We start from the raw sequence: 24,444 nt of genomic DNA on the forward strand, positions 1-24,444 counted from the left end.
CATTTCATTATGAAGAGGAAATTTAAAATATAATAGACTTATAAATTAAATCTTCACTTGACCACTTCTTTTGCTAATGTATATTCCTGGCCTTCAGCTCGGTGCGGCAAACTCATGGGAGACTTAGGCTACCTTCATGTCCGTGCGTTCATTTGGAGCAGGTGTAATTGTGGCGTGACGCCACGGGGACGAAAAAATATGATCGAATTGCTATTACAGTTAAATTCGCAAAAAATATTGTAATTGATTTCCTGCGAAACTTATTGAAACAAACCATTTTTCATGTTAATTAAAGGGATAGGCAATTTGCCACGAAATGAAAATAAATACCTAAAGATTTACTATTTTCGGCATTTAAATTAATCAATTGTGAGTGTGACGCATGTCGCCTGCCTCCCTCTATGTCGTAAAAATATTGCTACTTGCAAGTATTGCAATATTTACGATGTAGATGGGAGCACGAAACGGAATTCATTTCGTAAGCGACACCACATTCAGTCGCTGAATAAACAGAAACCTTTATAAACTATGTATTTTTGTTGAAACTTTATTATGGTAACGTAGCACCGTATGTAGTGGAGAATTATTCCTTGTTTCGCTAATCTCAGAGTAGTTTACGAATATTCATTTCTCCCGCGTTGCAGCAGGTGTCTGCTAGAGCGAAGTGGTTTCCCGCTACGCCACGGGTGCCTATTTGGCGCCGTCAGTCAAAAGACTTGTTCAATCAAAGACGGTTATTTGTTTCGTTACGGATTTATTCTAATACCTCGCACCCAAAAATTATACATGTGTATTAACATTCATTACTGTGTATGTATTTGTAAGCGTTAATTCTAATAGCTGTCCGTACACCTGACTGATATTTTGTCTCAATCAAAAGGAAAACCTGCCATGTTCTAGAAATATTATTTGCAAATTATGTAATGTGGAAACTGATTATGTTTTTGTTTATTAGGATTATGAGGTTCTCATAAATCCTTAATCATAGCATGCTCCATATGTTGGGCGCTATTTCTACTTTGACGATAGTTGAACTCAAACCAGCAATATTTCTTTGTCCACTGAAAGCTGTAAAGTCTAGCTATAATTTTGTTAATTGTTTAATAATATTATTGTATAATTTTAGGAAGTTGTTCTTTTTTTTGATACCCGAAATAGTGCATTTACTCGTTCTTTTCCCCCTAATTTTAAAACTTCAAAAAACTTTCTCATGATCTAATTTTATGCAATTCTTGGTGGATTTATTGTATGTCTTGGTAAACTAATTTTAAAAAGTTTGCCTTCCTTTTCAATCAGTGTGTCGAATATCCCAGTCTCTCAATCCGATGACCGGGTTAGAGAGTCCGTCTCCGCAAGAGATACTCCCCGTCCTCTCATCTCTCTTTCCTCCCTCTTTCAACGCTCAGGCAAATTAATCCGTCGGGGAAGTTTCTCTTGCCGCCCGAAAATAATTTACTGACGGAACTTAAAAGCATAAGCCGCGGGAAAGTCAGGACCTAATTTGGCTGTCAAAATTATTAGTTAAACATTTGAATGTTTATTACGTAAACACATATAGTGCGTGAAGACGTAGATACAATTCTGGCGCCCCGAGTGTTCAAGAGTAGGGGGTGCGGTGTCTTGATTTGTTGGATTCGTGGGAGGGGTGAGAATAGTGAGGGTCGTGGTTCATGGGGGTTAGAGGCCTCTGAAAATCTTTTCTCATAGCATCCGTGCCCGTCGGAGCCTGAGGGTCTTGGTTCTCCGCTCTCCGTTGGTTGTTAAAATGGAATTTTCCAAAAAGAAGCTTGGCCCGAATGATCGTATCAGCCGAAGTAGTGAGTACTTTTCCTTAGGCGAAGTGAAAATTAGTGGGAAGTTTTTCCAATCTGTGTTTCGGTTAATTTGATCGTTGAACTTAGTACCTGAGGATCAGTATCTTAGAACGTTCGCCGACGGGCTTAGGTAAAAGTGAGGGAAACGAAATGAAGACGAATTTAACGAGTGAAGGAGCTATTACGTTGCTCTTTGGAAAAGAACGAGTGTTTACGTTCGTGTGAACGTTTCCAGTTGAATCTTTTCGAATTGTGTGCCTTAGAAGTTGAGAGTGATCGAAAAATTGCGATTTTGCTAGCAGATTTTCGTAAGGGTGAATGGAGTGGGTTACCGTTTCCACAAAATCGTTGTTGAAGACGAACAGATCGCTTTAGTGTACGCGGGAAAATTCTGCGTGGTGTAATACGTAAATTATAGACGACAGCCACGATCCTTTCACAAATGACCGCGGAGAATCTGCCCTCTGGTCCAAGTACGTAGATTTTTACTTGACGGAAGGGACTGCTGTTAGGGGTGCATTGTTTGTAATTTGGTGAATGTGTGGAAAGTTGTCGTGCCTTCACATTTTCTGTTGTTACCTAACATTCCGGGACTCAGTTTTTAAACCTCATACGGTTTCATAGCGTCGCCGCGGAACATTTTTTCACGCAAATATAATTTTTCCGAATAGGGTTTGAAACCCTGTGTTGTTTTTTAAGTGCATCGTAACTGGGAAAAGGAAACAAGTTTGTGTATTCATTTCAGAATTATTTAGCGTTTCTCAAGAAATTCATTGAAAGGTATCTCTGGTTGTGCCTTAGAATATTCCGGTGCTTTTCAGGGCCGTTTCAATGGGTTTTGGTTGTCCACTCGATTATACATGCGTTATGCACCAAGTTCAGCACATGTATGGGAAATTATTTATTTTTCTTTTAGAGTTTAAGTAAAAGCCTTTCAAACCATTTATTTGGGCAAGCAGCGTTTCATCTGCTTTTTTCATTTAGTTGTATGCAGGTAGATACTATTTACCTTTTTACAGAAATACCTAAATAAAGTTCTGTGTTCCATGAAACAGATAATAGTTTTGTTCAAAAGTGAACATGTGTTTTGTGTTTTGAAACATGAGTGAAAGTGTTTTGTGTGTGCTACATTACGTAATTTCTTTTGTCTGGTACATTTTCCGAATGCTTGATGAAAATTTTGGCAAGTGTGCTTATAACACATATGAGTTTTCTAGAAAAAGTGACTTTATGTTTAGTTTTGTCAGGGAATTTTTAATTCTTTCTCGCAGGAGACTAAAAATTTTATGATTGGACGTTAACGTTTGCTCTCGTATTTGGTCATTTCTAATGGAATGACAAGTTTTTTCTCATCAGTTGGCGCTCAAAGTGTTGCCGCTGTGCTCTGACTGCGTATGAAAGTATTTACTCTTCCACCGCTGCCTGAGTTTTCAAAGCTTTGACTTTCAAATCTATACCCAAAAATTTGTAGCTAATGGTTGTTTTTTTTGATAATATGCTAGTTTCCTTTTACAGTATTTAATATGTTTCATCTGCACTGCATCAATGGGGATTTTGGTAGAGGCTGCAGAAAAGTTAAGCTTTTGTTGTTTTGTTTGGAAAGAATTTTTTTGTACAGAGTGATAGATTTTGCATTTATATTTCAATCTCGATAAATTCTAATTACTATTCCCAGGGTGTGAAGATGCATGTCCTCAGGGATTTCTTCCATTTATGTCCATATTCAGTTACACCAGTGTTCAGTAAGCATGTTGCCAGCAAGGGAAATGTTGGTTTACCTGCTGGCGCAATGTTAATACTTCTAGGAGAGAGTAACTTATGTATTTCAATCCAATTTTTGAATGATTTTGACTTGCTACTAAATGCAGTGGTTACGATGAAGTAATTGAAATTCTCAGAAAATAAATGATTGTTTGCATGAATGAGAGGCAGTGTAAATAATTAATGTATTTATTGGGCAGTAATTGGCTTAGAAGATGTTACTGAAATAGGACTGGAAGTAGACTTGGATTGTATTGAATGAGTTTTTTAGAATATGATTTTGAAGGCTAAGATTTATTTTCTGGAATCCTAGGATATCTTGTTGATAAAGGAGTGTATCGAAAAATTTATAGTGTAAACAGTGGCCGTAATAAATTGTTGAATACAATCTTTGTGAAGTGTAGTTAATTAAGTGGTGCTTTGAAGATGCATGTCGTGGAACAGTGATCAAGTGTTGCATTCAGTTTTGTATATTTAGTGGCAGGACATTTGTGAATGATATTGTTTGGTTTGCCAGGAGCTTTAATGCTGCAGCACTAAAAGAATGATTTCAAGTTTATTTTTTGTGCAGTTATATGTCGGACAAGAAACTTTAATTGACTAGTTCTCGTGGGCCGTTTTGACTTTCATAGTGGCAATGTGAGAAATTGGGTCCAAAGATAGGTATTGTTTGATATGTTTGGTTCATTGATAAAGTTAATATACCAAACAAAAATAAAATACAATTTGGCGCTTGTCAGTTAGGCTAGAATGTTGGAAATTTTGAGTTGAAATGACCACTTGACCAGTGAACGTCTGTTTGAGTAGTTGTCTAGTAAAGGTTGGGAATTCAACCAATTTAATCCTTCAATGTCAAAGGATGATGAAATTGGAATTTTTTGTTTCAATGATAAAACCCAAGTGTTTTTGACAGATTTCTTGTTTTATGGAAAAAATTAAGGATACTCTTAATTTTACGGTTAACAATTAAATCAGCTCTTTGCATGTTGTGAGAAAACCCATGCGGGGAATCTCTCTGAGAGTGGTAATTTCTATGCAACCCTTCAGCTTGCACATGTTGGAAAACCACACATCGAAGGTCGCCAAGAACTATCCAGACAGAATTAATTTGTATGAATGTAACAAATACCTTGAATGCAATAATAATTAAACATTCTAAATATGTGACATACTGGTAACATGCATTGAAGAAATATATATTCAGAAGTATAATATTTTACTTCCAACATCACAATTATGCATTCAAAACAGAGCATCACTGTATTGCCAAGAATCTGTTTGCATGACCAGGCTCAGGAATCACTATAGGGTTTGTCAAAGATCGAACTCCAGGATGGCATTTTTAAAGGAAAACATATCATGCTGGCATTGGTTGCTCTTGTGTATTTTTTGGCCTATGGTAACTCGTTCAGGATGGCCAACAACTGGAAATATAGAACAATTCAGTGAAGTTGCTGTGATTGGGAATAATTGGGAAAAAGCCAGGAAATTATCCATGGGTTGTCTTAAAATTAATTTCAAATAAGTTTTTTCTCATAGAAATCAACGGAAGTTGAGAACTTTAAGGGAAAATCATCATTTGTGGTTGTGCATATTAAAGTATGATGTTACTGAAATATATGTAGTATTTTTTCATAATTAGAACACTTTTAATGGGTTGTATTGTGGAGAATCGAATGTCATAATATGTAAATGCTTAAGTATGTTGAGTGATAATCCTATTTGAAAACCCACCGTTAATGTATTTTCATTGAATGCCTTAGACAAAGGAATGTGATAAATGACATACTAGGGTTTCTTTCTAAGTATTATTTAATCACTGGGTACATCAAGATTATCTTTTGAGGCAGTTTAAAATTTTGGAAATATTATTGTTACAGGCTAGTTTATTTTTGAGTCAATCTTCTGGAAAACCTTTGAGCAAAGCATATTAATGTTAAGAAATAACTGCAAACACCTGTTAACCATTCATACTATAATAGAAGTGAAATCCAGTTTTGTTACTGTTATGAGTGATTCATGAATTAATAATTACATTACGTTATGAATGGATAATACAAAGTGAATCTTGTAAGAAGCTGTATTTTTTGTGCATTTCATGTCAACTTGCTCACCAGTCTGATGATTTGCAATGGAGAATGTGAAAATTACTCACTATAGAAAACAAAGTGTTCATTTGCTTGAGATTACAATATTTTCTTGCCAGCTGATTTCTCCCTGGTCCTTGGGATTATATATGCTTTTTGTGTCGACAGGATGTTTAGGAATAAAAATATAAGGGGAATGAGAAGGAAAGGTGCATTCCATTTTTTCACTGTTTTGGTGAAAAAGGTGTGCTAGGTACAGAAAGGGCGTGCAGAGTGCTATGGTTAATTAGTCTAAACTACCTGAACTTGGAGGGGCAATTTTTGTAAATCACAGGATGAGTCAAGGTGGAAATAAAATGGGAAGTATGGCTGCATACATAGTTCAGCCCTGGATTTTCCCAACTATATATTGAAATTATTGCATAAAGGCGTAATAATTTTTAAGCATTGTATTTGTTTGATGTAATCATGATGGTAGTGCATGGTCTTTTCTGAAAGATTAAACTGTGTGGCTAAAAGCATAAAAATTGGTCAAGTTTCAAACCATATGTTAAGCTAAGCCTTCGTTTGATTGGTCTGAAAAGAATCATTTATTAATATATCAGACCTAAGATTGATTGACTCAATGATAACCTCGTTTTTCCTCACCTAATGCTATTTACTTGATATTGCCTTTAGCTTTTCCTTCTCATGGTATGCTTTCTTTGAACTATGTATTAATCTCCCTCAGTGAAATTTCCATTATTTGTTTCCTTCTCCTATGTCCCTAACTAATCCATTTTTGATGCTCCTTAATGCATTTTAATCTGCTACAGTTCTCTCTACTGCCTTGTTTTGCTCTTTTTTCAAATAATTTTTAGTATCCACCTCCAACACCATGTTTCAATCGTTTCTGTTTCTACGATAGTCTTCGTTGCAAGATCAGGTGATCTATGTTTGTTATTCTTTTTTTGCTCTTTGCCATTACCCAATAATTTCATTGTAAGATGCATATACTTGAGTAAAATATTTTTGGGCCAACACGATTAGGAGATGGACATAGTAAACCAGTAGCACAGGTAGATAGCTGGTCTGTTAACCAGGGGTATCCAAGTTTGATTCTTGGGTATGCCTATACTCAGGCCTACCTCAGTTCATGCAAGCTTAGTAATTTTTTGGGTGTCACATCTTCCTGGGTAAATAATGGACAGCACAGAGAAAGGAACTAGCACCACTATCCTAATGTGTTAATGTCATAGGCTGTTGGGCTTAGTACTTGGTGACCTCTATCCTCACCCAACTAACCTCCGGGTAGGTAACTGTGGTTGTTGGTAGAGGAGCTCCAAGTCCCTTGAAGAAATTTCTCCATGTCCCACATTTTTCATCGCTGGAGTGTTGAATTAACATGGAATGAACTTGTTCTTGATCTTGGAATTATAAACGGAGGTGGGAACTTTGTCTTGAAATTCTTGTTCACACTAATATTAACTTTTTAGTAGGTAGTTACGATACCATATCTGAAAAAACAATATCGTTAAGAGTTGATGTTTAATTTTCCTCTAGGTAAAAATATCATGTTTTAAGGGAAATATTTTTCTTCAAGTTAAAAATGTGTTCCAAATATTTTGCTCCGAAATATTGAGTAAGTTTTATCTCTGGATCCCCTAACCACTTCATTAAATTGATTTTTTAGTTCCCTCTAAGGCAAGTATAAATCAGTTTTATCACTTGTTCTTTAAAATATTCAGCCATACAGCTGAGAATATTAATTAAAATGTTTTTTATATGGGCATTAAGAAATTGGTTATTGTTTTGAGTTGTCCATATTTCTTATCGTACTCATATGCATTTTTTATTCTGAGCTTTTTCCTTGGTAATGCCTCTTTACTTTTATATGCCATGAAAGTATCAAAATTGGGGGAGAAATATCAATTTCCAAGTTTTTGAGCACAGGTATATCATCCGCTTGAAGGGTTCAAAATTTTGCTAACCTAAATCAATGTGTAAATTATTGAAAATATGACTTCAGTATCATTCAAAGGTCATAAATAGCAGCCGCACTAATGGGAATTGTAAGTTTTGATATTCTGGTTTGGAGAGTTTCAAATTTGTTTATTGTCTCGAATTGCATTGGAATCGATTCTGTTCATCATATGTCGCTATCATCTCTATAGTCGTTATCTTGATAACTTAATTTGGTATTTATTTGTCACTATGAGAGTGATGAATTTGGTTTTACATTTTAATTGCATTATTCAGAATAAGAATTTTAAGGACAGTGATTTAGAATTCTGTACTGCATTTTGTGAGTGCAGGCACACAATTTTTTCCTGTGTGAATTTAGAGTACTGACACTTTTGCTTGTAAAAACATTACTCATGGCTTTGTAGACAAATCAGTATCTTAACTGCCAGCATTTTTGAAAGGTGGGTTGTGTCCTGTAATTCAATAATGCCTACTATTACTGGCCTAGGGTATTACAAAGAGATCTTCTTTGGTGTTTTTATTTATTGCCTTATTCTACTTTCCATGCATTTTTTGTGTGGAATGAGTTTCAGTAACAAAAGAAATTATTAAAATGACTGTAAAGTGTACCATTTTTTAAATCTCACGTTGATTAGGTGTATTGACGGATGTGTTAATACTTTTTGAATAGTAAGCCCCTAGTCCAGTTAGATAATTTTTAAGTATCTTGAGAAAAAAATTACTTTTGGGCTTATGTCATCCAGGTAAATGTTTAGCTCTCCTTCAGTCAGTTCTTGATCTTGAATTTGTAGCATTTCATTAAAGAAAGCACCCACTTTTTACATACTTTTAGAGTAGTTAGCCACTTTGGTATATAGTGAATGTTTCAGGCATGCCATTTTTAACTTGAAGATGATGTCCCTGTGGTAGGGATGATAAACTGTTTCAAAAATTGTTGTCCTCTAGAATTGCTGGTGCCCTAACATAATTCTGCAAACATAACCTGTAGTGCCATTGATAATTAAAGCAAAAATATTTTTCAGTTCTGTAATCTTATTTTACTCATTCAGATTTATAAGCTGCAAATTTTCCATTGTCAATTGAATAGTTGATGAATTTATTTTAACGTTTTTTAAGTCATCCCTCATCCTAAATTGAAAATATATTTTAAGTGTTAAGTTAAATCATCAATTGATGGTAATGCTTGTCATTGTCTCTGTATTTCAATCACTTCATCAGCAGGGGAAGTGAATTTCATGCTTGGGTGGTGATTCTCATAATTTTCTCAAAATTACCTCTTAATAACAAAGCATGTGGTAATTGGGTTCGATTTCCCTAATAATAGCATGCAAAAATTCTGCATAAATCTGTCATCTGCAAAAATCAACTTTTTATTCTAGAATTCCCTTTCTGCGAGAGTTTTTAAATGAGAATCTTACCTGCTTGAATAGGTGTTTGCAAATTATAATTATAGACAAACACTTACATAAAGTTTTTCTGTGTATTAAATTAGAATGAACCATTGTTTTTGATCTGGGCATGAAAAATAAAGTTGGAAATTTTGTATTTTGAGTTTTGGTCACACCTTAGTAAAATAAGCTGTGATAGTGTAGATGTTTTCCATTATGCTAAGCTTTTCATCTTAGCAACAGTTATGTGTTTCAATGGAGTTATTTAACTTTGAGGGAATACAAGGGAATTATTCAACGTCAATATTTTGCTCAGAAGTATTTAATACATTTGACAGAGAAGAACTGATTTTAATATGCTCTGGCAAGGAGAGGGGATGGTTTATTAATATTGAAAGGCAAATTATATACCAGTACACATTTTGAAAGTGTGAAGGAGGCACTTAAGTGTAGTCACTTTGTGGTATGATCAGTTTTCTTAGTCGGCAAGAAGACTCAGTGAAATATGAATCTCATAAGTGACTAAAATGTAATGGAAAATCAGATTTCATGTTTTTATGATCCCCTTGGTGTGTTAAATTGTTGCTACTTATATAATTCACTGTGGCAAAGGGATTGTTCCCATGGTATTATTAAACATGATGGTTGGCATTCTTCTTCCATCATCCGTAGCTCCCTCAGGTGGATCAGTTTTTCAGTTGCATTTAGGCTGAAGCTCTCTTTGATTGAACTATGATTATATTACGATGGGAAAGAAGTCCTTGATTGATGTTTTTGACGGGTAGCTATTAGATTATTCATAAATTTTTTGCATGTTAAAGGAACACCATTTTTCAAATCTTGATCAATGCAATATTTCCGGATCATGCATAAAAACACCATGCTTTGCCATCATCATTGATTTGGCTATTCCAGTGTATTGGTCTTTGAATTTTTGCTATCGTATGAATAAATTATTAAGTGGTGATGGTTTGTCTGCTTCAGTAAAGCTTTTCACTGTTGCTGTTGGATATACCGTTGAAATGAGTAAGGAAAGGGAGTCATTTTTTTCATTGTGTTCTGATAAATAATTTGTCTTGTTGCAATCCAGGTTTTGCTCTTCACTGGTATTAGTCCTACATAGTAGAATGACTTATGGATTTAAGTGACAATTTGTCAGTCGCTGAGAAAAATTTTGTATTCCTGTTAATAACAATTCTCAATGCAAAGTTATTATTTGTATTTCAATTGTCTTTTATTTTGATGATCTGGCTGTGCTTTCATCTTAATCCAATGGAATTTATATTTCTCAATATTCACGTTCATATTCCTAGAGTATCATCGTGGTTTAGGGGTATTGCTGAAGGATTCCTTCCTGATGTTACCCTACTTGGTTACAGATGAACAAAAGCATACCATTGAATTGTACTTTTAAATATTACATTCCATTTAAAAGATTTTCATTTGCTGAACTGTTGACAATTTTTTCATTAATATTACTGGGTCTTATTTCGTATCAATGGTAAAATTTTATTCTGACCCCTTGCAGTCTTAATTAGATAATGCTATGTATTGCAATTATTCTTCTGCACAGTGTGAATTAAATTTATTAGGAATTTGTATTGTTTTCACAATATTCTTTATCATTTATCCAAAAATTACAAAATTGTAGTACTTAAGTTGACAAATACTTTTAAGCATATTATGTAGCTCTACCTCTGGATAAGTTATTTGTACATAGTTGGACTAGAGAGACATTCTCACTTAACCAGGTTATAATATTGGTTGCTATTTATAGTTTCCATTGCTTAAGTCTTTTGCATTGTTAATATTACAAAAAAGTATCAGAATGGAGAAAGAAAATTTAACATGCATCCTAATGCTCAAACCTATGCTAATACATACTATCAGGAAAAATGAAATGTATCATTTTTTAGGTATGTTGTTAATTGAGAACTCCTGCTTTATATAGTCGTTGTCATACGCTTGTGTAATTAGTAGGAATATATGCAGCAGCTCTAATAGTCTAGGCAAATTCTATGAATAATCCTGAAAATTAAGTGATTGGGATATAGTGATCTACTAAAGTAGAAGCATTTAATTCCACTAATTCACCACTACAGTCTGGTAGACAAAGGAAATTATCAGGAAATTGAGATGTGTGTTACAAACAACAGTTTTGAATGCAATTATCCACTTGTTTGTTGCTGTGTTAGTTGCATAATTAGTATGGTGTAATCTTTATGGTTGAAAATAGCTGGTTTTACTGCATTGAACTACATTTTCTAATTCCAGAACTGCTTGTCAATAGTTATTAGGTTCATTTTAAGCATTAGGTTCTGAATAAGATGTAATTGTGCCTAGGTAGTTGTGTGATGTAGTGGGTAAATAATGTGCAAGTTTTCTCATAGCAGATATGGCAGTTATTCCAAAAATTAGCTCTCGATTCTGTGAAACCTTTTTTGGAGTTTCTAGTTTCTGCCATCTTTTATCACGAATGTATCATAGAGCCCTAACCAGAGATGAATTTTTGTTCATTTTAGAGTTAGTAGTGTACTTAGGGAAACAAGCACCATGTCTTGGTCAATTTTTTTGGAGAATGTATCTCTAAAATATTCAATGCTTTCAAGGTGAATAAATTGTCTGAATACTCATGCCAAAGTCATTTTGAACAGGGAATGGCTTGGGGGCCCAAACCCCAATATCATCTGTGATGAGTACGATCAGGTGATTTCTCTTATAGGTCTCAATAATTTTGCAGTCAAGAAAAGTCATATGCATAATCATATTAGCTATGGGCGTTATTTGTTGATGACCTAATTTGGTTGCCTCATGCAAGTGATGTTCAGCTCAAATATGGCTCTGTTGATGGTAGTTATTGAAGAAATTGTATTTTGATCATAGAAGTGACTTGTGGTTAAAGTATGTCTTATTTAAGTTAAGCACTGAAATAGTGACTAGAGGAACTCTCATTTCTGATTATCTTCTCAAGCCATAGATTACTATATTTTAGAGGAAACAGGTGGAGTTAATGCCTATGCACAACCTGCTCATAGATTATGTGAGCTGCTCAGTCCCCCTCCTCCAATTTGGAAAAGCCACTCACACACCACCATTCTAGTTCATGGTATATCAGCATTCATATCCAAGATCGTTTCTGTCAATCACCTGTACCCTTGAGAAGTACAAGAAGCATAAACAGTCCTTTATTCCCTACCATGTTTGTTGATTTTTCAAAATCCATGGAATGGAGTAACATAAGTCATCAGTTCTTGTCATGCATGTGTCCATAGCTGAAGCCACTCATGCACGTAAGCTGGCTCATTGTGAAGGTATAGTGGTGCATGCCAGATAGTAAGATACTGATTAATTTATCAGGGTGCAGTTCATTGTGAGTAAACATGCTACATCAAAGCATCCTATTGTTGTCCCTTCATTGCAGTTACAAGCAGTACCTTGTGGCTAGTTGCAAATCCTGAGGCATTGTATGCCATTTAGCGTTATAAGTGGCAAATGTTTACTGATATTTCAAGGAGTTCATCTCAAATTAAATTGCATGAAATAGAAGTCACTGTAGATTTGTACTTCTGCATTTTATTGGTTGAGGTATATGGTATCAAAAGTAGAACTTACCTGAAGAATGCAATTTCTTTAATGTGAAAATTTTAATCCAACAAGGAATAAGAGTTATTGAACGACTTTGCTCTCTGTTTTTCAGAGTTCATGGCTGCTATTAGGAAGAAACTGGTCATAGTGGGTGATGGTGCCTGTGGTAAAACCTGTCTCCTCATTGTCTTTAGTAAAGATCAGTTTCCTGAAGTTTATGTGCCAACTGTGTTTGAAAACTATGTTGCAGACATAGAAGTTGATGGAAAACAGGTAAGAAACTAATCCTTTCAACACTTAAGAATATTCTCATCTCATTCTTTCAGAATGTTGTGTTTAAATTTCCAAACTCAGTTCCAAGTATTTTCTTGGTGAAAAGGGCTCTCTCTGTCTCTAATCCCAGCTACTTGGATTTGTGAAATTCATTGTTCATATAAGTCCAGCATTATTTTCAGCGCTAAATGCCTCTAGTTATCATTTGAATTATCACTTGAAAATGTAATATTTGAAGATATGATCAATACATTTCAATTGAGATCCAAATGCTAAGTATACTATATATGTTGACTATATGATAGGTAGAGTGGATCAAGGAAGAAAATATTTAATGAAATGAGATTTTGGTTTATTAGTGGCATATCTAAGCAAATTCTATTGTTCCTTCTGGCTAAATAATTATAATTGCATAACTGTCCAAGAAGGAATGTTATGATTTCAGGGTTCTTTATTCCATTGTAGCAGACAAACATTTGAACTGATACATCAATAGAATCCTTACCTTATCCCGAAGAGCATAGGCTTTATATGTGTGTTTGAATGTGTGTGTGTGTATATATACATATAGGCATATATGTATGCTTTTATGTACTCACAGATACACTTTCCAGCTTCCCATATAGACATCTATGTGGTGCATATAGATATCTATGTGGAAAACTGTAAAAGATGTGAAATATTTGTTTCTGGGATGCCAGGAAAAGTTGAGGAATTTGGGACAAATCACAGGAAAAAATTATTCGTCCTTTGTTGCCTTAATACTTTTTTAATCGATCATGGAAAACTCATCCAGTTTTTTACAAGCAAAGGTGTAATTTATTGCTGAGTTTTTGAGATCATCTTGTTAAATTCTATCAAAGAAATAAATTTGCTTGTGCTAATTAGTGAAGATCCTTGTTGTTATTATATAGTGGTCAATAAAATTTTTATTTGCATTTTAGAGGTCAGTGTGTGTTGTGATTGCCTTTAAATCCATAATTTTTTTTGCTTTTCCTTTGCTAAAAGAATAGCTTGGGTATCTTCATCTGAACTTTTTGGCTGAATGTGGACTTGTGAATTTGTTGCTAATATATTAAGAACAGAAAAGCGCATTTCATAAATCTTAAGAACCTGAAAACATGCGCAAAATTATTAATTATGTCTACAGGATATGTGCTTCCAGACAAAGGTTTAATATTCACCTCTAGAATGGGGTTTATTATTGTCTAAGGACTGCTGTGAATATAATAATTGAGAGTATAAAATTATCATTGTTGTCACGGCTTTTTGTCATGCTAGGGTTACTCTGAATAACAATCCTATGTTTGAAGGAAGTTATGAAATTTTCTTCTCCACCCTACTGGTCATACTGCCACATCATACTGCCATACTACAACCACAACCGCCATAGTTTACCCTTTTTTTTAAAACATAATAGTTATCTGGGATATGGGCTGTTTTATTTTATAATCTTATTATACTCTGGTGCATTGTTTACAACATGCTTTCAATATTCGGAATCCATTATAGGTGGAGCTTGCCTTATGGGATACAGCTGGGCAAGAGGATTATGATAGACTTCGTCCTCTCTCCTACCCTGACACAGATGTCATTTTAATGTGCTTCTCAATTGACTCTCCTGACTCCTTGGAAAATATTCCTGAAAAGTGGACTCCTGAAGTGAAACATTTCTGCCCAAATGTTCCCATTATATTGGTTGGAAATAAGAAGGTAAGTTACTTGTAAAATGTTGACATGTTTGTGTTTCTAGCAGTTTTACTTTCTGATTTATCTTTCATGAGTATTGGGAATGATACCGTCAAATACCATTGATAATAAAATTTCAGAATTGTATATATCATATTATGATGCTTAAAATGTAGTTTTGATGATAAGAGTCGGCATTTCCATGGGCCATGCGTTGGAAGTACTAATGAATTGAATTTTCAGCAGAAATAGTTGCCAGTATGATTTGATCGTGCTGTTGAAGTTTAGATAAATTTTTAGTGGTGATTTTAAATTGGCTCTGGGTATTTTTTTATACCTACTCCATTATGAATGCTTTTAGTAAAATTTAAAGTCACTAGCATAAGGAATCATTTTTGTGAGTGGTCACACTAAATCAAAGAATTTCTTTGCTTTAAGTTAAGGTATGAAATTATTAAATATTACTATTATGTATTCTTACAGAATAGAATCTCACATGTAATCTTTCTCTTTGCAGGATCTTAGAAATGACCCCAACACATTAACAGAACTTCGTAAAATGAAGCAAGAGCCTGTTAAGTCTGAAGAAGGCAGAACTATGGCAGAGAAAATTAATGCGTTTTCCTATCTAGAATGTTCAGCTAAAAGTAAGGAGGGAGTCCGGGAAGTGTTTGAAACTGCAACAAGGGCAGCACTGCAGGTAAGGCTTCTCAACAAATTTTTTTTATAGTCTGGGCACATCCTTATATTGGCCCTGCATTATATAAATAAATTAGTGAAATCCTGCATTTTCAAAATGCTAAGTGTACTAAAAAGGTACAGTAAAATCCCTTATGTACACTTTTCTTAGGACCTAGGGAAAGTGTTTACATTACGGAAAAGTATAAATTGTGGGAAAGAAAAAAAATAAGTTACTCCGTAAAGCTCAGTCACTAGCTTGGTTAGGATAAAAATGAGAGCCAGACCTGACAGAGGAAAAGGAACTGAAGCTGTTGAAGGACACTGTAAATACTTGGGATCAGTGATGCAGAAACAGAACAATGGTGATGTTCTAACACTCCCAAGACACCTGTAGAGGATGACCACTTAATTTTTAGCTTTTTGTGCCCAACTAGTTCTCAACAAACACCATATTTTTCATGATTTTTTATGAATTTTTTAATCGTTAATTTTAGAGTGAATAGTCCTTCATCTTCATCCAGGGTGAAATATATACAGGGAATGTGCAGACAAGCCAGTAAAGAATTGGGATGTATTAGAATAGTATTAAGGAAATTTGATGAAAAGTTCAAAGAAAAATGTTTATTTTTCACTGGTTAGGCCTCGTTTAGAATAAGCTGCTAGTATATAGGATCCTCATGAAGTTGGATTAATTGCCAAATTAGATCGGTTGCAGCGTTGAGGAGCTAGATTTGTAACATTTTGTTCTTAATTAATTGAGTTTAATATCAAAATTATGAAAGGAGCTAAGCTTAGAATCACTCATGGAGAAAAGGTTAAATTAAGAATGAAAACTCTTGCATAAATTGGAAGGATGTCTCTTTAGTAATAATGTTGAAAATGTGTTATTAGCCCCATTTTACCTTGGTAGGAGGATTCATATAAAAAAAATTAGAGGGATTAAGTGTAGCAGAGATAGGTTTAAGATGCCATTTTTCCAAAAACAATAAGGGATCAGAATAGCACTGTCAGATCATGCTACAAGAAAAGTATTTGTGTCAAGAGAAGTCAGGTGTGTGGTCACCCTCATACACACCCTTGCAGTTGCTTTTAGGATACTATGTAATAATAATCTTTCGATGAGATGTATTTTCCTCATCCAGCATAAGTTAGTCTACAAGGGAATTGTTACATTCTTCTATTCCTGGGATCTTTATAATAAGCATATCCAAACTGCTGAATGGATTGGTCTTCATTACATAAAAGTTATTGTAAATCTATGTTTTTCAGTTCATATTTAAATTAATCGAAAACAGATAAATGGGTTTTTGTTTTCTGTTTCATGGATTTTGTGGTTATGATGCTGTTATGATGGTTTTGTTGTTCAATCAACGTGTTTATATTGCAGTGAATAAAATGTGAAAGTTTTATGTGCTTGTTCCTTTTAAATGGAAACTCAAAACTCAGTACTGTAAGGAAACAAAAAATTTTAGGAGCCAATCATATGATAAGGCAGCAATGGGCTGTAGCATTAAAATCAATCAGTAATGTGGACACTTCGATTTATTTCAATTATTCTAATTAATTAGGGTATCCTATCATTTTTTCCCCTAGAATCAATGCTGTTTGCTGGTAGATCAGGAAAGCCATATATTGTGATGCTACTTAAGATTTGTGTTTGTTATGTCTTTTTCTGAAATAAATCATCCAATCAATTACTGAGAAAAGGTTAAATTCATGCTAGTGTGTCATAATCATAGTCATTCACTTAAATTTCTTTTGTTTCCTTCATAGTTGTATTCCAAAACATGCATAAGACAATCTGTTGGCAAAATATCAATTAGGAAGTTATGTTGTTCTCATGGTTTTAAACATTTTATTTAACAATTTTCAATACATTCCATTCCAGGTTAAGAAGAAAAAGAAGGGGAGGTGTAAACTGTTGTAATTAATTTGGAGCAGGTGTTACTTCAATGTTACAGGGTGTTACTTGATGTAACAAGAGAACATGAGAATAGAAATATGGAAGATGAGAAATGAATGCTTTTTTTTTAACTAGGACCTGATGCCCGTGATCTGCCCTGCTCTGAATCAGGAAAAGTGCATTTGTCATTTGGCACCACGGAAGTGCTTGTCAATGAAGTTTGGGATAACATTTTTCACTTGAACGTTTGGAGCTATTGAGCTGTCTAAACTTGCCTTTACATCCCACAGATGTGACTAGTGTGCACTATTTCTCTTATGAAATAGATAATTGTGACACCCATTGGTTTCATTTTTGAACATATTTGTAGTGCATGGTTGAATTTACGGTGTTGGCTTTAGTGGGCTTCCTGTTTCTGAGCAGTAGATTGAATAGGGCTTTAATCATTTCCCTTATTTTGTATTGTATGTAGTATTGAATTAGAACCATCAAGTTTTTAGGGTAGTGTGTAATGATGTTGGAGGCACCAAACCGTTTTATAACTATTATATTAATTTTCTTGTTTATGTGGTAGAGCATTCATGAAATTAAAGGCTACAAATTTATGTTATTAGTGGCAAGCTGGAGCAAAGAGTCCTGATTAATATACAGGATCATACTGTGTTGGAGTAATACATATTATATGGTTATAGATCATGCCTGTTGCCTTATCTGAATTATATTAATCATATGAACTTAAAATGAATTTTCATGAGGTCATATTGTTCTGCTTGTATTTTGAATTATTGGCCTTAGGAGTAGGAAGAGAGATAGATGGAGTGATGTACATTGAAAGGTTGTTGTATTCTCTGCCTTAGCTTTGAGCATGTTGCCGCATAATGCAACAAGCTAGCAAGTTTTTCAAAAGAAGCAAGTCATTCCTTATGCATTATGTTAGACCATACCATTAACTATATTACCAACTGAGCTATATGTTAAGGAAATTAAAATCTTGAAGGTTTGACTTAATATATAATATTATTTGTGCCTCGAACCATTTTTTCTGATCGCATTGTTTAATATTAGCATTTCATGTTTGAGCAATAATAATTTTTGTTCTCCGTTATTATAAATATGTTATATCAGCAAATATATATTTCCCTTGCTCTGTGCATTTAAAATAACTTGGTATGCGCAATATTAAATCTTAAAAGAGTCGCTATTGATAAATGTTGGAGAATTTTCTGAATATTGAGCATACATTTGCGAACATGTTTCATCAAATTCATTCAGATATTCAGTTGTCTGAACTGCTTTTGGTGAAGTAATAATTAAATTTTTAATGCTGTAATTTTTGTTAAAAGGTAAATATCTAAATTCACTTGTGATTATTATATTTATGAATGATTATGACAGTTGTTTGTGTATGATGTTTATAATAAAGTATATTTAATTCCATTTCATTCTTAAATTGAAACCTTGTAAAGGGATACTGTAAGGAGTGCTACAAAGTTGGTTAATGGCAGTGTTTAAAATTTTTAGATAAGGGAGAAATAAGTTAAATGGTATGAGTTTGGTTTGGATTAATTGAAAAAGGTATTTGGATTCAAAAATCCTGAAGTGCACAATGCATGAAAATTATGATAGGTCTCTTTAAAACAGGTACAAAGCATTCTGGTAATTGTTGTATATTATACAGTATAATACTTACTGATAATTTACAAATGAATTTATATTAAAAAAAAGGCTGTTTTTTCTAAATTGTATCAGTTTCTGTGAGTATAATTTGGGTATATTACTTAATAGTAATTTAAGTGTCACCATTTCAAGCTATTAATCACTGTGCTCTGTAAGCACTGCATGATTGTTACAATCATTGAGAATGCGGGTAAATATTATGTTCTTTTTGCCAGTGTCACCCTCGATATTTTGTATTTGCCATACACCCAAATAATGCCTCTCACTTAAAACTGTTGTTACCCCCAAGAGAGGGATTATTATAGCCTTGAGCAGCTTGTATCCTGAGTCGGAGGTAGACTCCTGCATGGATACCTACCAAAATTGCATCCACACCCTCTCTCACCAACACCACCCAGCTTCTTAGAGCAGTATCTTCTTCCCTTGACCCAATGAGGCAACTACTTTTTTGGGCAAGGCATGCATGGATATGCAGTTACTGCAAAAGCAGTTAATGAATTTGAATTGTATTACGTATGCCAAATGCCATGGAGAGTAATAATTTCATCAAGTATGAATATATTTTCAATTTTTTACAGGCTGAAAAATGATTTTTTTGCTCTCCTAATGTTCATTCTGGAGTAAGGGATGACTAGAAAAATAAAGTTTTTAATCATGGTGGAGATTCTTTTGAAATAATTATTTATGGATTTCTCTCTCTCTCTTTTCTCTCTAAATATAATGATTCAACAAAAATATATAGTTGGTGCAAATAAACGTCGCAATTAAGTATGCACCATTGCATAGAATAGTACATAGTGTGGTAGTAGTTTCAGCAAGATGAACAGTGCACTGGATTGAAGAATTAATTAGTGAGTGCATTTCTTTAATTACATGCTTCATGAAGTGTGAATCCCTCATACTTGTTCTGATGTGCAGAACTAAATTTCAGTTAAGTATATTACTTGGCACCAATTTATTTGTGCTTTTGGAAATTGAACAAAATGTGTGTTTCAATAAATTTATTTATATATATATATATAAAACTGTCGCGGTAGTCCGGGGGGTAGAGCGTTGGATACTGACCGGAGGGTCCCAGGTTCGATTCCCGGGCAAGTCTCTGGTCGCCTGCTGCTCCACCCAAGCTATGTGATTTGTACCAGACCTTCCTGGGAAACTATAAACGGCACAGGGAAAGGAACTGGCCCCTCTACCCTGATGTGTGAATTTCACTCGCCGTCGAGCTTAGTCTTGGGTGAACTCAACCATTGCCTACCAAACCGTCCTTCAGGTTGATTACTGTGTTTATGGTTTTTATAAATATATTAGGTCAAATTGAATGAATTACTAGCGCTTTTAAATGTCATGGCTAGTATATTCATAATATTAAATATTTATTAGGGGCCATGGCAGTCATCTGTTTTCATTTATATTTATGTGAGCTGTAACTTGAGTTATAACTGGAGTGTGTGTAAGGAATGCAGAAAGGCATGGGGTTCATACTAATCTGGAAGGATAATGGAATTGCATAGTTTCGATTCTTGGTGGGGGCGCTGCATTCATTCATATTTAACAAATTAATTCTAAAGTCTGAAATTCACTTGTGTTGACCGAAATGTGATAAACATTAGTTTTTCCTCTTAAAATCAATTGTGCAAAACTCAGTTTATTATGAAGCAGGGAAATTTGAGGAAAGCATAAAGATTTTATAGGTGTGTAACTAAGGTGTAAAAAATATAAAATTTGAGATTGTACAGAATTGAAAAATAGGGTATAAAAAAAATATTAATGTTCACTAAAAGCATACACGGGAGATGGTCTAATTGGGTTATTCAGCAGCCTGCACAACCCTCTCGTAAATCCATCTCAGTGCCCAATCTGTTAATTGGATGCGTGATAGCTTATTATTTATTTTGAATCCGCATGAGCTTTCCTATAGATCTGAAAGACAGACTTGAGGATACATATCACCATTTTTATGGTGAAGTTCTTCAAAACCTTTCTTTCTGGATTATTTGAAGCATAGGGGAGCAAAAGTTATCTCCGTCCACAAAAATTAACCCGAAGGTTGGTTTTAACAGGTGAGGCAGGTGGAGCTTACTACAAACTAAGTCTTTGGGCATGAGAAATTCAGGGTAGGAGTCCAAATTCATCTCCCTTTGTCATTATTAGGTTTTTGCTCACAATTCTAGTTACCAGAAAACCATAGCACATGGATTTGAATTGGATTCAATGGCATCACCTGGGAATTTAACCCAGGGTACTTCAATCAATAGCCAAGCACTTGCATACCAAGCGAAATTACACTTATAAATACCACTTAGAGTAAAAGAAAATTAGTTCCTGATAGGGGAATAGAAGTTCAGCAGGTTCTTGTTTGTTTGCTAAATGTGGTAGTAGATGTTTTGATGGGTTGACATGACTAAACTAATAGTACTTCAGTATTTGGTGTTGTAAAAACAGAGTCAATCAGCTGAGTAGGCAACTTTAGGTAGGAGTTATAATTTTGGAATAGTTGTGTACTGTAGTGTTTCTCAAGGATGAGGTTTTAACATAATGGGGACTCTAAATCTAAAAGTAACTGGCTGTTTGATTTTAATGGAGTGGAAAACCTCTTGTGACTAGACAAATTAGAAACACATTTGATGAGCAAAGCAAAAATCTGTTGTAAATAGTACCCTTGTTTAGTTAAATGAGAGTCTGCCAAATAGTACTGAAGCCCTAGGCAAAGAGACATCTATCCCGGTTCAAAAGTCTTGTCTGCCCAGAAATGCTGAATTGGAGGTACATCTCACTTTATTTTTATTGTGGCAGATGTGTTCAATTCATCTGCATAATTTTTATTTGGTAAGAAGGCCTGTGGATAGGCCATAACTTATTTTAAATCTATGAGGCCCATTATCTGTGCTCTACCTTATGAGTGAACGATTAGAACTGCCGAAAAATCTTGCCATCTGGAGGTTTTTGGCATAGTAACAAACAATCTCAATAATAAAGTGAGCATTTAAATATTGGCTGTTCACCTTTAAAGCCTGTAGATATAAGATTAGTGAAATGGTGTAGAACCACTTAATTGTGAGAATTATGTCTGATGCATCTGAAGAATTACAGAAATATATGATTAAGCAGCATTTAAGGAAAAGGGCATTTGTCACATGGTGCATGCATGCGGAGCAATGTGACTCCAGCAAAAAAAGAAAATCTTGGATTAATACACCAAAGGTAACTCCAATAAAATGAAAGTTGGTGAGAGTTAATGAAAAGTATACCTGATTAAAAGACAAATGAGAACATGTATCAAAAGATAAATAAATATATACGCGATGCTTTGCCTCCAGGAAAAATACCATGCTGATACATTTGGGATGATTCAAACCACAGTACAATAGAAGATGGAACCGCAGAGAGAAATTAATAGAAATGTTGTCATACCATTTGCTTCTATGAATCCTTTTTCCCATGAAAAAAAAGTCATTTCCGCAGTATGAAACTGGATGTAACTGTCTCGATCATTTACTATCCTACTTGATATTGCCTGTTTAAGTCATGCATTTCCCCATTGTGCTCCCAAATGCCACGTCCGGTTGGCTTGTGGGATAGTATGCAGAAAATATGAATCCAAGCCTAATGTGAATGGTCATTTCAATAACGACAGTACTACTAAATAATTCAACCTATACAAAATGCTGAATAAAATCCCACCAGTATGACTGAATTCTGTATACTAAATTCATTCCAGATATTTAATTTAGTTCCTTGTCTTGTTCTTCAGGGTATTGAATTTGGGTGATTCTAAAGTGTAGAGTTGGTCTCATCACTATAATTAGGCAAAATAGTGTTGAATATTATAAGAATTTTTGCTTAAGATATAGAATTAATTATCCAAGTGAACTTATTTCATTAATTTTTCCCCTGTACAATTTTCCTTCCTCATATTCTATGTATGTATCCCATGCCAACTGTTTTTTCCCCAAGCAAAGGAGAAAATGATGTACATATTCTTTATGTCACCCAGAGTCAACTAAATATATGTATTTTAGTAACCTGGATAAAATGAGAAATTATTGTATTTCACAGACAACTAAATAGCAAAGACTTCCCCAATTCTCTCATTGACAAAGAGCACTTCTTCATACATACTTCCTCACCAAAAGTGTTACTTCGAGTATGCCGCAGTTTTTCCAAAGATGGTAGCAGAGATCTGTGAAAATGCATTTTAAATATTTTTTATATAAAACTTAGTTTCTAGCAACACATTTTAGAAGTGATCAAAGTTCCTTTTAAATTGCTTAGAGAATAGCTTCCACACCAAAAATAAAAGCCACAGTCATGAACTTTTGTCACATTTTAGAAATCCAAAGTTTCAGGTTAATCTGCTGTTATTTTCAGGATTAGCAATCAAATTGTTGTGCAATTTTGAGAAAGCCAACTTATACTATAATGGCGCCTGAATTTCCTTTAAAGTCTTGATGATGCTCATTTGGTGAGTTCATGTGATAGTGTATCATTTGCTGAGTGTATGTAACCCACATTTATTACCTGAATTCTAAAAAATAAATGTTTATTCATTACTTAGTTATCCCTCTCTGCCTTAGAATTGTAGCCTACTAATTTTCCATATGTCTCTACTATTAACAGATTTCTGTATTCTCATCTCAAAATTCCCTTAGAAAACTACCAATGTTCATAATACTGCTTATCAAAACCATAAGACAAGCAATCAACCACCAACAAATGACACCGCAGGCTGTAATTTTCCTTTATTTTCCCCTCCCCTCTACTTCCAATACTCTTACCCTTCTTTCACCCCCCTCACGCCCTCTGCCTCCCCCCTCCCTTGCCATGAAGGTACATATAATAGGTTGTCTTCTGTAGAAACTACCTGATAGTGAAATCCAACGTTGAAACCTAGGTCGTATTTTATTAGTTTGTTTGGAATTACAAATTTACTTCTTTCATTTGAATATGTTATTTATTCCATAAAGTTACACCTGAGGCAACAAATAGGATTTCCTACTTCTCAATAATCTCATTACTTTTGTTTCATCATGGTTAGTCTTCATTCGATACCTCGTGCATTATTTCTTCAAAGCAACTAATGCAATCCCTTGGCTGCCTGACTTAGTATTGCTAGGCTATCTGCAAATCTGACTCGATCACCTTGCCACCCACTTTATTTCCAGCTAAAGCCATTCCTGCTACCCTAAACATGACCTTATGTGAGCATATCTGTTGAAAAGTACTGGTGATAACAGACAATCTTGTCTCACTACCCTATCAATAACAGCCCATCCTGATTCTTTATCTACTACCATTACCTGTGCCATCTGATTTATTTACAATTTTTTAAGTTGCTTTTCCATGTTAAGTGACATGCAGTAGGTGAAGGTAAGAAGAATTTAGAAGTATTACAAAATATAAGGAAAATCCTTTATTTTAAAATTCATCAAAAGGCACTTGGTAATAATTGTTCTTTATTGTTCGGCATTCTGAAGTATCAGTTGAATCTTGAAAGATATTCATTGTTGGTTTATTTGTGAAAGTTTCTACTTTATGACTCTCATCTGTTTCCAACTCTCTACAAAAGCTAAGTTTAAAGTAAACGCTAAAAATGAGTTAGGTTTAAATTTCATATTGTCTTA

General features: G+C 34.3%; 1 protein-coding gene across 3 annotated transcripts in view; it reads left to right on the forward strand.

Annotated features, from left to right (window-relative positions):
* The window catches only part of LOC139685752 (ras-like GTP-binding protein Rho1), a 55,081-nt gene extending 35,584 nt beyond the window's left edge, over window positions 1-19,497 (forward strand). For all 3 annotated transcript variants that reach the window (XM_071582821.1, XM_071582822.1, XM_071582823.1), the window contains 4 exons: window positions 12,713-12,873; window positions 14,386-14,586; window positions 15,080-15,262; window positions 17,132-19,497. In XM_071582821.1, the coding sequence (XP_071438922.1) occupies window positions 12,713-12,873; window positions 14,386-14,586; window positions 15,080-15,262; window positions 17,132-17,170 (584 nt within the window). In that variant the 3' untranslated portion in view covers window positions 17,171-19,497. The remainder of the gene's footprint in view (window positions 1-12,712; window positions 12,874-14,385; window positions 14,587-15,079; window positions 15,263-17,131) is intronic.
* Window positions 19,498-24,444: the final 4,947 nt, after the last annotated feature.

This window comes from Hetaerina americana, unplaced genomic scaffold (genome assembly GCF_022747635.1).
Source record: "Hetaerina americana unplaced genomic scaffold, ioHetAmer1.1.p SCAF_12, whole genome shotgun sequence".
In the NCBI taxonomy this organism is placed as follows: Eukaryota; Metazoa; Arthropoda; class Insecta; order Odonata; family Calopterygidae; genus Hetaerina; species Hetaerina americana.